The following is a 14,780-nucleotide window of genomic DNA, read 5'->3' on the forward strand; positions in this document are numbered from 1 at the left end:
AGAACTGATGTCTGCTCCTTTGTACAGGATGAGAACTGAGGAGCATTTTTAGGTGCTGCAATGAAATTTCAGCATAATGAACAAGCCTTTTTGTTTTGACTGTTGACGTCTTTGAATTCAGTCATCTGTAAAGGTTCATAATTTTCTCTTCCATTAAACCATGTGGCTGTCCAGATTTCCAGGATGGGGAGGGATCCTCTGCGATCCGATGTGTGAAGTGTTGCTTTATTTATATCTATCCTTTATCTATATCAAATCAAGAAAAGGCAGGCCTGACCACCTTTAAAGGTTTAGGTGGCACAGATCTCTGTATATTTGGCAATGCTTAAGTCATTGAGTTCCAAACCTTATACTTCTCGTTGTGAGCGTGCGTGGTGACATGCTCTTCTGCACAGATGCCGTCGCCATAAAACTCTCTGCACAGCAGGCAGAAGAATCCTCTGACGGGTACCAGGAACTCCGAACCTGCAGCACGACACACATGACATTTTCAACCCTCAAACGGAGGATAAATGAGCTACCAATCATGTTTACCTTATGGAAGTGTCCATTTCCAGTACCTGTCAAAAAAGGAGAAGGTTAAAGAGGCGGGGTGCTGACTTTTTTGGAAAACAGATGGTAAAGAGTTGAGTGGTTATTTAAGACCAGTGAAAGATGGAAAAATGCTGCAGCTCCTCAGCAATAACCGGGTGCCTGCAGGAGATGCAGTCAAGCTGTTTTTGGGGTGATACGAACACACCTGCACCAAGAACTTAGCGCACTTTACCAACTGTTGTTGCATTTTCAGCAGCTTTCAGAGCCATGTGAGGCATGAAAAGGAAACGAATCAGCACTGGAGGTGCGGACAGCAGTCTCCCCTATGCTTCGATGCGAATCACTTCATTATCACTGTTTTCATTAAGAGACAGAAATGGCAGCAGAGATCCACACTGAGCTCCACCTGGAACCAAAATATGGCTAACAAAATTCAGTGGTTCAAAAAACAGACTGTGATACGTCTGCAGGATCCTCTGAAGGTGCAGCACAAGTACCTTTAGCGGGTTTAGTCAGCTTCTCGTCTGGCAGCTGGTTCTTTTTGATTTTGCTCGGAGTGGAAGCCCAGGGTCGGTCATACGGGTCCAGAGTCTGAGGGACGGAGAAGAACATGAAATGTAACAGAGCAAACACGAGGAGCCCGCCGAGGTATGAATATCAACTGAATATCAAAGAGGGAGAATTTCAGACAATGTGGGCGATGATGCTTTAAAGTGAAAACCAACCTTTAGGTGCGTTTTGCTGTGCAAGTGTGTGAAAAAATCAAACATGGAACCACACGTAGCGTTACAGTTTTTGCACCAGTGGTTTCCAGCGTCATAGTATTCAAAGGGCTCGGGGGGCGGGGCTGGAGCTGCAGTGGCGTCGGGCGGCGTGTGCAGGGACGCCTTCGAAGGCGACAGAGTCACGGAAGTCTGCTAAACAAGAACAAAGAAAGAAAAATGATGGAGAGTCAAGATGGCGGGGAGAAGAGCGACAGCCTGCATTCAGAGCAAAAACAGGAGCTCCTTTTAAAGAGTTTCTTACCTTGTGTGACTCTGCATTGAAGATGTCAACGTGTATCCCTCAGACGGTTTTTATAGCGGCAGTAACTTCTTACGCAAAATTTCAACTTGAGCACAAACTTGCAGCGGTCACAATGAAACTCAACAGTCTAAATTCAGTCTATAACCCTCCGCTCAGCAGCGTTGTTTTCATGACTAGTCGCTCATTAACGCAATCAATAATCTGGATCTGACTCGTCCAGTATTAGGGCTGCTCAATTAATCGAATTTTAATCACGATTACGATCTGGGCTTTCAACGATCATTAAAAATGACTGAGCCGATTATTAGCCCCTCCCTCGTGCTTTACTCTTGCGCTGCTCCATGTGGCAAATCGAGTGCACCTCTCTGCATTTCGAACACGTGTCACAACAATTAAGAGGACCCGAGGGAAGCTCGGAAAGCTAAGCAGAAGTTATTTGGAGAGGAGAGTGACTGCCGTTGGTTGAAAAGAGAGGTAAAAAAAAAAAACCTTCAGTGGTGTGGAAACATTATGGGTTCAGTCAGACGTGGATCAAGTAGACACAGTGTGTAAACTTTGCTACGGTGTCGTAGCTGCACCACAGAGCAACACTGCAAAGTTCACTAAACACAGATGTTTACATTTTTCATTTATTTCTTATATTGCAAACATTTGCACTGTTATCAGTATTTGCACACTATTTTATATTATTTTTTAAAGTCATTATTCAATACATTGTTATTGTTAACCCTTTAAAGCCGGTCAGAGCAGCACGCTCCGTTTTGTGTAACTATTTTTAAATCCCTGTAGAACCTGAACCATGTAAGCTAGCGCAATAATTTGTTTTGCATATGAAACTTACATCTTATGCCATCAGCTTGTCCTCAGTCACGGTTTCCTGCCACATAAAGCTTTGCAAAAAATTGCATAAAAAGCTCTTGCAGGAACAAAAACAATATTCCAGAAACACGCTTTGCCGATCTGATCAGCTGTTCGTAACACTTCCCACATTGAAACAGACGTCAGTGCGAACTATCACATGTCCGCCATTTCCTGTCCAAAATCAGAAGTGACGCCATATTCGCGGAAAATGTAGTTTTTTTTACTTGTAGGCCTTAAAAGCCTATACTGGTCATGTTTGACTTTTCTGAATAGTTTCTGGGATGCTTAGAACTCGAATTGCACTGCTGGAAATAGTTTATTTTGATGCACCTGCTGTTTTCTTTGCAAATTTGCATCATAGGATTGTTTTTTGTTTTTCCTGCAGTATATAAAAATTGCTGTATCTCCAAAATAAAACTATGAAGACACTCAAAATAAATTTCCTGTTGTTGTAAACTATTTTTTGCAACTTTTTTGTATTTAAAGTTTTGAGGGACAAACCTCTTAAATTTCTCCAAGTAGAAATATATGTAAAAAAACAAAAACGATTTTCAATTTTTTTGTAGCTTATTGCACTTTTTTGCAATTAATGTAATTACTATGGACTTAATGCATACATATTATTAAAATATGGGCTATAACAGTTGTATTGATGTATAGCAACTTGAAATGCTCCCACAAATGGCACTACAGCATGTAAAAAAAATAATATAAGCTCTGGTGGACTTGGTTCTATGGTAGGACTTAAAGAGTTAAATAAATATCGTCAAATAATCGAGATCTCAATTTCAGTGAAAATAATCGTGATTACCATTTTTGCCATAATCGAGCAGCCCTATCCAGTATCCACGCCTTGGTAGCGTCACACCTTCCTGATGCTGAAACCCAGCGTGTAACGGCCAAACCAGCCGAGCAGCAGCTGTAAACGTGAGCCAGGAGCTGATTCATGTTGATTTCTCTCACTACCTAGCACCCGATCCACGTGTTTTAATAAACTGATTAGAATAAACTGACGTTTAACTACTCGAGGAGGGTTTCAAGGAAACACATAATTACTCACAGCAAACATTCAAATGTCTGTTTAACCCATCAGCAGCCCAGGACACCGCCACGTTCTGTTGGGGTGCTGATGGAGGACTTTCGGCACATTGATGACCTGAGACCATGTGCAGATTCACACGTATGTGCTGCTTTTTTGCCTGACGTTGGATGTATCTGGACGAGGATGGGGCGCTCTTCAAACCAACAGCGCTGCGTAAGTGCACCAAATGATCAGCGAGCAGTTACTGATCATCATCGATTTGTATAACCTGGCTCACGGGGCTGTCACAACTTCAACAACCAATCACTGATGAGGCAAGCTGCACTGTCATAAATGCAAACGCTTCTGAAATGTACGCTGTGACCGTCCTAGAAACACGAAACATTTATCATCACAGTCGGCAACGACTACGACTCAGTGCGGCCTTCCCACTGTTGCCAAAGCGCTCACTCGTAGGCGGTCGGTCACAGGACTGTTGGGTTTTCTCTGTATGTGTTATCGTAGGGTCTACCTTACAGTATAAAGCGCTTTGAGGTGACTGTTGTAATTTGGCGCTGTGTAAATAAAACTGAATTGAATCACCTCAAAGAGAGAAACTCCACCTCCAACTACTCCAAACTGGTGGAGCTCCGCCATGCACAGGTATAAATGTTGGTGGCCATGACAGTCCAGTCTGACAACATGTGATGTCACAACAAACACACAGAATGAGAGTAGAGCCCATTAAAGCCGGACACAAGCACACGTGAATCCTCCTAAACTGTCTGTGAACATGTTTGCAGAGGTACGTTAGCTTGCTAATATGGGCTCAAATTGTGGTCATAAAAGTTTTGTGCTTGTAAATCAGGATTTGTATGTGTAAAAAGATTTGTGTGTGGACTTAGCCAAAAAATACACTTAAACTCTGCACTCAAGTTTCAAGTTACAAGTACGAATTTTGACCCTATTTTTCTTCCTTTCATCTCACTGGCCAATGTCATGTCAATCACAAATTTAACAATCCAATCAGAGAACAGATGGGCTTGGGTTTGTGGAAATGACAGTCTTCACTAGTGGGGATAGTTACAAAGCTTTCTTCATTATGAATTAGCGATACATGTTTTTGTTGAACATTTGAAGATAAAAAAAAAAACAAACTCTTGTAGAGAACATAAAGTCAGAGACAGAAACGACAAGGAGCAGGTACATCTAGTGCAGGGAGAGCTGCTGCACACAGAATTCAGCAGCCAGCAACAGATTCTGGAACCTTGGCTTTTAGTTAGCATTAGCAGCACATGCTGCGTCCAATGAGAGGACCTTTATGCTGCGCACTGTGACTCACAGCCATGGTCCCGGGTCAGCTATGACTTTGTGTTAAACTAATCCTAAAGTAATAATGCATTTCTAACCACTGAGATACCACAACTTTATCCTTTCAACAGCTGCTGAAAGTTAGGGGACCTAGCTGCTATCAGATAGAGATAGAGAGATAGAGAGATAGAGAGATAGAGAGAGAGAGATATAGAGATCCTCCAGCTTCAAACTGTATTACCCTTCCAGGACCTGCAGTTAAAAAAAAAAAAAAACCTCCGACAGCCCAAGCCCATCTGTTCTCTGATTGGATAGATAAATTTGTGATTGACATGACATTGACCAATCAGCTGAAAGGAAGAAAAATAGGGTCAAAATTCGTACTTGTAACTTGAAACTTGAGTGCAGAGTTTCACACTTAATTTTTGGCGAAGTCCACACACAAATCTTTTTACACATACAAAACTGATTTACAAGTACAAAATATTTATGACCACAATTTGAGCCCATATGCTAATCCTTTATGGAATTCAAATAATATTTTATTTTCTAGAAATACTTTTTTGACTTCCTGTTTCTATGTTTCACAGCTTGCTGAGCTGAACCGGTCCTCTAAACTACATCACTCGACCACAAAGAAATGTTTTCAAACCGTCTTATTGTTACTACAGCTGCATTAAAACGCGCTCTCACTCTCAATGTAACGAAAACAAACAGTAGTAAAAGTACAAAGACATTTCTATGATGATGAATGGATTAAACTAATTTACATGAGACAGTAGTGAGGCTTTAGCTCCACCCAGCGATTATACAAATCCTTTACATGTCCGATAAACTTCTTGTTTGTTAGCACAGCTTTAAAAACATTTCATTTCTCTGAGCTATCTATTTCCAGTCTAACGCGACAAGATCGCAGAATCTTGTCATGAAACATTTAAACTTCTTATATTAAAATTTTTATATAAAACCATTAAAACAACTAATGTTCAGGGAAACTAGTTTCACTGCCGACGTGATGATGAGGCAGACAAAACTACAAGCACAAAGTAAAATCTTCCAAAATAAAAGCATTGAATTCAAAATAACAGCTCTAGAGGACAAAGTGGTCTGCAGGTGAACCTCACTGAGTGAATAAAGGAACATGTTCTCGGTGCTTCTCGACACATCTCGTCTGAGTAAACTCTGATCAATAACTGACCCTAGCTATGCTTTCTAACTCCGATATCACTTCCTGTTACCTCCTCTGCAGGTGAGTGTACCTTCATCATGGGGCCGCTGGCCGCCGGCTGGCCTTCTGGGCTCCTTTCCGCATCACGTTTCTTCTTCTGTGGTGGAGTCTGCTGCTCAGCCTTCTGGACCTCAGGCGGTTTGCTGGTCCTGCGGGGTCGGTCCGACGGGTTCAAGCCAAGGATGAGTGCCACTTTCTCGATCTCGCTGCGTTTCTTCTCGGCAGCCTCGTGCTCCTTGCGGAGGTTGGAGATCTGGGCCATGACCTCCTCCTGCAGGTGGCTGATCTCCTGCAGCAGAGGGTCCTTGTGGCCATCCTTCTCCCGGCGCTTCTTCCTCAGCAGCTCGCCTGAAAAACATTGCAGGGCAAATGTCAAAGCGCCATCAGTGACGTTCCATCGATCAGAAGGCGTCTCCTGCAGCTCCATGTTTTCATGTCACACCTAAAACAACAAACACCAAATGAAACTTTCTACAGTGGCAGGTTTCTGAAATGATCAGCTGTACACAGCTGTGCACATGTTGAATAAAAACAAATTTAAAAAAAGTCCCAGAGGTGATCCCTGAGGATCTCCAGTCTCATTTCAGCTGAGAAAAGTGTCTGATTTTATACTTCATTAATAAACTTAAAACCAACACCAGCTTTATAGGACATCCCACCACATGCTGGCTGGGATTGCTGCGTGGGCGGAGCATAAATCACCTGTAACACAGTAACACACCTTGCTGCTTCCTGAGTCTCTCCAGCTCCTTCATCAGATACTCCTTCTTCTTCATCCTGATCTCTCGCTCCTGCTTCAGCTTCTCTCTCTCTTCTAGAACCTGAACAAACCAACACAGTCACAGGTGTGAACATCCAATCAGCTGAATCTGAGTCAGAGGCTCCACCCAAATCTACATCTTTCCTTCTCGGAATGATCCACATCTCAGTTTTTCAGGTGGAGCCAAAGGATGTGGAGGCATAAACTTCCTTCTGACGTAAATGCAAAGACGTGGGAAGAAGCGATGGAGGCTGACCTTCTGTTTCTGGCTCTCGTTGTTCTGCTCCTCAGACACTCTCGCAGCTTTGGCGCTCCCCTTCTCTGCGTGTTGGGTGGAGCTCTTCACCAAACCTGAGGATGGACAGACACATTTATTTACACCGACTGACCCACAGCTGCTCATCCTGCTCTCGCTGGTCGATGAATCCAGTTTATTCTTCCAGCGCTCACCAGTTTTGTACACTGGATTCAACTGTGGCCAACCATGTGTTACACTGATTATGGAGGCGGGTAAAAATAGTAACAACACATTTTAAAACTACCTGAATGTTTATGACTGAATGACTCGTTTCTATGTGCAAACATTTGGGTAGTGCACATTTCAGCCTTCTCAACCTATTAAGTAACACAGCTAATAAAAATGGCTAAGTACTCTGAAGCAAACAAACTGTATATAAAAATGGAAGTAGCTTCTTAAAGCTGCATTGTTTTTAAGCAGGGGACAATCATTGGATAATGAACATTTAATCACAACTTGTTGACCAATGAGGATGCAGAGTCTCTGTGACAAATCAGTAACTGTTCAATAGTCAGCCGTGTCTCCTACATGCTGTTTTGCAGAGGTGGCAGGGGGAGAAGTGAGAGGACAAACACTACAGCAACCTACACGCAAGGATCCACAAGAGGAAGGGGCAGGGCCGCCTGGTTAGCGGTGAGGAAAACATCCCGCAAATAATCGTCACGCTCAGACTAAATGTGATAAGAGTTCTTTAAAAGGAGACTGACCTTTGACCCCTGGCTCAGGGGTATAATCCTGTTTGTAGGGTAGTGTGGGAGGGTACTCCTCAGCAAGTGTAGGAGGAGGCATCCTCATGTTTGGGGGTGGATATGTGGGGGGCCACTGCTGGGGTACGAAGGGCAAGTAATTCCCATACTGACTGTACACAGGTGGCGGGTAGCTGGGGTGCATCATGGCGGGGACCTGCGAAGGGGGGTAGGTGGGGATGGGTACACCTGGATGAGGGGGGTGGCAGCTTGGCTCTGGAGTCTGACAGGGCGGCGCTGCCGTGTTGCTCCACTCGCCTTTCTCCTCTTTAATGTCACGGTCTTGGTGAGATTTGAGCGAAGCTGAGCTCTTCCTGCGGTCATCCTCGTCGCTGCTCCAGCCGGCGCCAGTGGCACCGCGTCCGTGGCTCCGGCTCCGGCTGGTGCTGCTAGAGCTGCCACTGTGGCTTCGTGACCTACGGCCCTGCCGGCTGCCATCAGAGCTGTCGGAGGAGTACCGTCTGCGCCGCGTGGGCGTCTTTGTAGGGGGTTTCTTCCCGTGGAGACGCTCTTTGGTCCTGGCGGCCATCTTGGTAATTTCGGCCACTCCAAGGTCCAGACCGATGGTTTTAAGCAGATCCTGGATCTTCTCGTACTCTTCTAGTGCCTGGCGCTCGCTCTCCTCCAGGGGCTCGTTCCCCGGTGGGTGAGCGGGGTTCGACACCTGGGCTGTGGTGTTGTGGTCGGGGCTGATGGCGGGCCGGCTCACATAACTGTCCGTGGAGTGAGGGGGCTGAAGGGTACATCCGTGTGTCTGAGCAGAGACCAGTTTCTGCTGTGGGTAGTCTCCATACAGCGCCTCCTCAGTTACGTCTCCATACAAGTCTAGACTGTGGGTCAAGACTGGCTCTGGCCCCGGCGGTGGTTTGGGTTCCTCCAAATCGCCATAGAGGAATCTCTCCTCGTCGTCAATGTCGTCCAGCACCTTCTCCTGAGTCCTGGGCCCCGGCGTTGTCATCCCCAGCAGGCTGAGGATTTCTTTGATCTCAGCGTCGAGGCCAGCACGGCGAGCCATCTGTGGATCAGACCGCAGCTCCGCAAGCATGGACGCCACCATGCGAGGGTCAGCGCCTTTGACGGCCTGCAGGAGCTGATCGGCCAGTCGGGACATGGAGCCATCCTGAGTTTGAGGAGAGTCCGTGCTCTGTAACAGAAATACTATGATGGTCATTTTGAGGAACTCCGCCGTGGTCATCTCTGCTTTTTGGCTAACAGAAGCATGTATCGAAACACCGACTGAAACACTGTCTGCAAACTTACCCTGACGGATGGCGAGTCCTCGGAGCTGCGTTTCTTCAGGATGGACTTTGTTGGTAACGTGAGCAGCTCCTCAAGTTCCTTCCTGCGGCGAGCCATTTCTAGCTCCTTAAACCCTTTATTCAAATCTGTGGCACCACTTCTGCTGCGGCTGCTTGAGCTGCTGCTTGCACTGCGACTGCGGCTCCTCTGACGGCTCTTACTGCGAGCATAGCTCGTCCCTTTGCTGTAGCTTCGTCCTCGACTCCTTCCTCTGGATCGAGACCTGGATCTGGACCTAGATTTAGACCTGCTCCGGGGGCGACTCTTGCTGCGGCCCCGACTCTTGGCTCTGCTCCGGTCTGGACTGCGGCTCTGGCTCTTGGCCCTGCTCTTGGCCCTGCTCCGGTCCGGACTGCGGCTTCGGCCCCGGCTCTTGGCCCGGCTCCGTTTCGGACTGCGACTCTGGCTACGGGGACGGCTCTTGCTCCTTCCAAGACTCCTGGCCCGACTCCGGTCGGGACTACGGCTGCGAGGTTTGCTCCGGCCCCGACTTTGCTCGTACTCCCGTCTACATGGAGACAAAAACATGAAGTAGCTAAACCTCACTGGCAGGGTTTTAATAGTTTTGCAATTTTCATTAGTTTTTATTTTTATTTAGTTTTGACTTCAGATTTTCAATTTTATATCAGTTTTAATTAGTTTTTACCAATTGTTTGCTAGTTTAGTTTAGTTTTTTTTGAAAATCCTTAGTTTCAGTTATAGTTTTAGTTGTTTGCAATAATTAAGTGCAACAAAATCCCAGTTTCATCATATCAGTCATGCTCTTCTGCTTATCCTTGGGTATGTTGCTATTCCAGCTACCAAACCCTGCACCCTGCACAGGTCGCCTGTCTGTCGCAGGGCTAACACGCAGAGACAGACAACTCACATTCCCACCTATGGGTTCTTTAAATAAATAAATAAATGAATAAAGGCAGATGAACAACCATTGATACCAGGCAACTATAAAATTTATATCTTGGCCCCAATGAGACTATTAACTCTTGCAGCACCGGGTGTTCGTAATTTTGGTTCAAGTGAATTGATAAACCTTTTGAAGGCAATTGACTCACACAGTTATGTAGATATCCCCGTTCTGTTGTCTCGGGATGCATCACGCTGCCTTGCCTGGGGTTAGCTTCTGTTTTCTGGGGATGAGGTTTGAGTGCGCTCCCTTACCTTCTCAAGGTAAGCTAGGTTAGCCTTCTTGTGTGAGCTTTTCAAGCGCACTTTAAGGTTTGTGGGATTTTTTTCCCCTTTAGAAATGTCCCTCATAATTTGTCTCTTTCCACTACAAGACACTTGCTTTATCCAAAACACAGTCATATTCAAAGTAATCCCAAATTGGACTCTGGCGCTTTCTCCCGACTTTTCCTGACATGATTCTGCGCGTGGACGGAGCAGCGACACAAACAACTCGACTAACGTACTGCCACCTGCTGGCATAATGAGACACAGCAAGAAAAAAATCTGGAAACTAAACTTCATTTTCACCCTTGACTATTGTATGACACACACACATCTACGAAAACTAAACACATTTTTGCTATAAATTCAGTTAATTTTAGTTAGTTTTCCTTTTTTTGTTTTTATTTTTATTTCCGTTAACAAAAATGTTTTTTCACTTCTAGTTTTCGTTATTTCGTTAGTTTTCGTTAACGATAATAACCTTGCTCACTGGTTGTGCAGATAACACATTTTTACCATTCACTGACACATAATTGCCAGAAACCTCAATGCACAGGCCGAGGGGGCGGTGTGGCAGCAAGTTTTCACACCAGCCTAGTAATCAACCAAAGACCCAGACAGACTTTTAATTCATTTGAAAGCCTGATGCTTAGCCTCGTCCACCCCAGCTGTAAAACTCAGAAACCAGTCTTACTTGTTATCATCTATCGTCCACCTGGGCCTTACAGAGTTTCTGTCTGATTTCTCAGACTTTTTATCTGAGTTAGTTCTGAGCTCAGATAAAATAATTATTGTGGGTGATTTTAACATCCACGTAGATGCTAAAAATGACAGCCTCAACATGGCATTTAATCTGTTATTAGACTCAATTGGCTTCTCTCAAAATGTAAAATGACAAATGATCTTCTTATGGCCTCTGACAGTGGACTCATCTCTGTGCTTGTCCTGCTAGACCTCAGTGCAGCGTTCAATACTGTCGACCATAATATCCTATTAGAGCGATTAGAACATGCTGTAGGTATTACAGGTACTGTGCTGCAGTGGTTTGTATCATATCTATCTAATAGACTCCAGTTTGTGCATGTAAATGGAGAGTCCTCTTCACACACTGAGGTTAATTATGGAGTTCCACAGGGTTCAGTGCTAGGACCAGTTCTGTTTACATTATACAGTGGGGCAAAAAAGTATTTAGTCAGCCACCGATTGTGCAAGTTCCCCCACCTAAAATGATGACAGAGGTCAGTAATTTGCATAGTTCCCATTTCTGTATAGCTGTATAGCCCAGATTCTGTAAAGTTATTTATTTCATATTCTGTATAGTTTTTTCATATTTATATCCTGTTCATATCCTGTACATAGCTTGTACTCACTACAGCCTGTACATACTTATAGTTATAGAATATTCACAACATACTTCATACCGTGTACATTATAACATACCATAATAGACCCATTTCTGTAATATACTCACATATCTATATTATTGCTAATATATATTGTAATATATCTATATCACTAAAGCACTTCTGGATGGATGCAAACTGCATTTCGTTGCCCTGTACCTGTGCATGTGCAATGACAATAAAGTTGAATTCTATTCTATTCTATTCTATTCTAATTTGCACCAGAGGTACACTTCAACTGTGAGAGACAGAATGTGAAAAAAAAAATTCATGAATCCACATGGTATCAGACAATCACACCACCACACAGTACTGACCCACACATATGGTTCTTACACACACACTGGACTTTCTGGACTTTGGTTTTGCACAACACTGGTCACTATATTCTTCATTTCCGGTTAATACTTGTAAAGCTGCTGTTATTGTGTATATATTTATTTATATTTAGATTTCTTCATACATTCTTATATAGTTCTATATTGTGTATTTTGTTGTACAGTTATTTTATTTTCAACTTTAATTTATATATTTTATCTTATTCTTCCCAGTTAAATTTACCCTTCATTCTAATTTGTGTTGTACAGTTATTTCATTTTTAACCTTAATTTATATTTTATTCCTTCCTAGTTAAATTTACCCTTTTTAATTTTTCATATTTATTTCCTTTCTTATTCATAGCCTTTTCCTTTTTTGTTTTCTTTAGGTCACGAGCAGTTGTCCAAGCATTTCACTACATATCGTACTGTGTATGACTGTGTACGTGACAAATAAAAATTTGAATTTGAATTTGGTAGGATTTGTAAAGAATTTATTGGTAAATCAGGGTGGAAAATAAGTATTTGGTCAATAACAAAAATACAACTCAATACTTTGTAACATAACCTTTGTTGGCAATAACAGAGGTCAAACGTTTACTATAGGTCTTTACCAGGTTTGCACACACAGTAGCTGGTATTTTGGCCCATTCCTCCATGCAGATCTTCTCGAGAGCAGTGATGTTTTGGGGCTGTCGCCGAGCAACACGGACTTTCAACTCCCGCCACAGATTTTCTATGGGGTTGAGGTCTGGAGACTGGCTAGGCCACTCCAGGACTTTCAAATGCTTCTTACGGAGCCACTCCTTTGTTGCCCGGGCGGTGTGTTTTGGATCATTGTCATGTTGGAAGACCCAGCCTCGTTTCATCTTCAAAGTTCTCACTGATGGAAGGAGGTTTTGGCTCAAAATCTCACGATACATGGCCCCATTCATTCTGTCCTTAACACGGATCAGTCGTCCTGTCCCCTTGGCAGAAAAACAGCCCCATAGCATGATGTTTCCACCCCCATGCTTCACAGTAGGTATGGTGTTCTTGGGATGCAACTCAGTATTCTTCTTCCTCCGAACACGACGAGTTGAGTTTATACCAAAAAGTTCCACTTTGGTTTCATCTGACCACATGACATTCTCCCAATCCTCTGCTGTATCATCCATGTGCTCTCTGGCAAACTTCAGACGGGCCTGGACATGCACTGGCTTCAGCAGCGGAACACGTCTGGCACTGCGGGATTTGATTCCCTGCCGTTGTAGTGTGTTACTGATGGTGACCTTTGTTACTTTGGTCCCAGCTCTCTGCAGGTCATTCACCAGGTCCCCCCGTGTGGTTCTGGGATCTTTGCTCACCGTTCTCATGATCATTTTGACCCCACGGGATGAGATCTTGCGTGGAGCCCCAGATCGAGGGAGATTATCAGTGGTCTTGTATGTCTTCCATTTTCTGATGATTGCTCCCACAGTTGATTTTTTCACACCAAGCTGCTTGCCTATTGTAGATTCACTCTTCCCAGTCTGGTGCAGGTCTACAATACTTTTCCTGGTGTCCTTCGAAAGCTCTTTGGTCTTGGCCATGGCGGAGTTTGGAGTCTGACTGTTTGAGGCTGTGGACAGGTGTCTTTTATACAGATGATGAGTTCAAACAGGTGCCATTCATACAGGTAACGAGTGGGGGACAGAAAAGCTTCTTACAGAAGACGTTACAGGTCTGTGAGAGCCAGAGATTTTCCTTGTTTGAGGTGACCAAATACTTATTTTCCACCCTGATTTACCAATAAATTCTTTACAAATCCTACCATGTGAATTCATGGATTTTTTTTCACATTCTGTCTCTCACAGTTGAAGTGTACCTCTGGTGCAAATTACTGACCTCTGTCATCATTTTAAGTGGGGGAACTTGCACAATCGGTGGCTGACTAAATACTTTTTTGCCCCACTGTACATGCTTCCCTTAGGCAGCATCATTAGAAGACATAGCATACATTTACACTGCTATGCAGATGACACCCAGCTCTATCTGTCCATGAAGCCAGATAACACACACCAATGAGTTAAACTGCAGGAATGTCTTAAAGACATAAAGACCTGGATGGCCGCTAACTTTCTGCTTCTTAATTCAGATCAAACTGAGGTTATTGTACTCGGCCCTGAAAAGCTTACAAATATGGTATCTAACCAGATTCTTACTCTGGATGGCATTACCTTGGCCTCCAGTAACGCTGTGAGGAACCTTGGAGTCATGTTTGACCAGGACATGTCCTTCAACGCACATATTAAACAAATATGTAAGACTGCTTTCTTCCATTTGCGCAACATCTCTAAAGTTAGAAATATCCTGTCTCAGAGTGATGCTGAAAAACTAGTTCATGCATTTATTACTTCCAGGCTGGACGACTGTAATTCATTATTATCAGGAAGTCCAAAAAACTCCCTGAAAAGCCTTCAGCTAATCCAAAATGCTGCAGCAAGAGTCCTGACAGGGACTAGAAAGAGAGAGCAGATTTCTCCTGTTTTGGCTTCCTGTTAAATCCAGAATTCAAAATCCTGCTCCTCACATACAAGGTCTTAAATAATCAGGCCCCATCTTATCTTAATGACCTTGTAGTACCATATCACCCTATTAGAGCACTTTGCTCTCACACTGCAGGCTTAGGGTAACTATGTGAGACTGCTGTTTGTTGATTACAGTTCAGCGTTTAACACAATAGTGCCCTGCAGACTGTTCACAAAGCTGAGGGATCTGGGACTCAACAGCCGTCTGTGTGCATGGGTGTTGGACTTCCTCACTGGCAGAACTCAGGTGGTGAGGGTAG

General features: G+C 44.0%; 1 protein-coding gene across 2 annotated transcripts in view; it reads right to left on the bottom strand.

Annotated features, from left to right (window-relative positions):
• The window catches only part of znf318 (zinc finger protein 318), a 33,453-nt gene that overhangs the window by 16,096 nt on the left and 2,577 nt on the right, over window positions 1-14,780 (bottom strand). Inside the window, exons 3-10 of one of the 2 annotated variants that reach the window (XM_085295955.1) lie at window positions 9,046-9,592; window positions 7,747-8,929; window positions 6,998-7,092; window positions 6,703-6,802; window positions 6,013-6,329; window positions 1,260-1,448; window positions 1,032-1,125; window positions 347-465 (exon numbers count right to left, since the gene is read on the bottom strand). In XM_085295955.1, coding sequence (XP_085152081.1) covers window positions 347-465; window positions 1,032-1,125; window positions 1,260-1,448; window positions 6,013-6,329; window positions 6,703-6,802; window positions 6,998-7,092; window positions 7,747-8,929; window positions 9,046-9,592 — 2,644 coding nt within the window. Of the gene's footprint in view, window positions 1-346; window positions 466-1,031; window positions 1,126-1,259; window positions 1,452-6,012; window positions 6,330-6,702; window positions 6,803-6,997; window positions 7,093-7,746; window positions 8,930-9,045; window positions 9,593-14,780 lie in introns of both variants that reach the window. The other variant, XM_085295954.1, reaches the window with a different exon arrangement.

Source organism: Mchenga conophoros, linkage group LG13 (assembly GCF_057382185.1).
Source record: "Mchenga conophoros isolate Kocher_MC1m ecotype Shallow Benthic linkage group LG13, M_conophoros_male_GT1.1, whole genome shotgun sequence".
Taxonomy (NCBI): Eukaryota; Metazoa; Chordata; class Actinopteri; order Cichliformes; family Cichlidae; genus Mchenga; species Mchenga conophoros.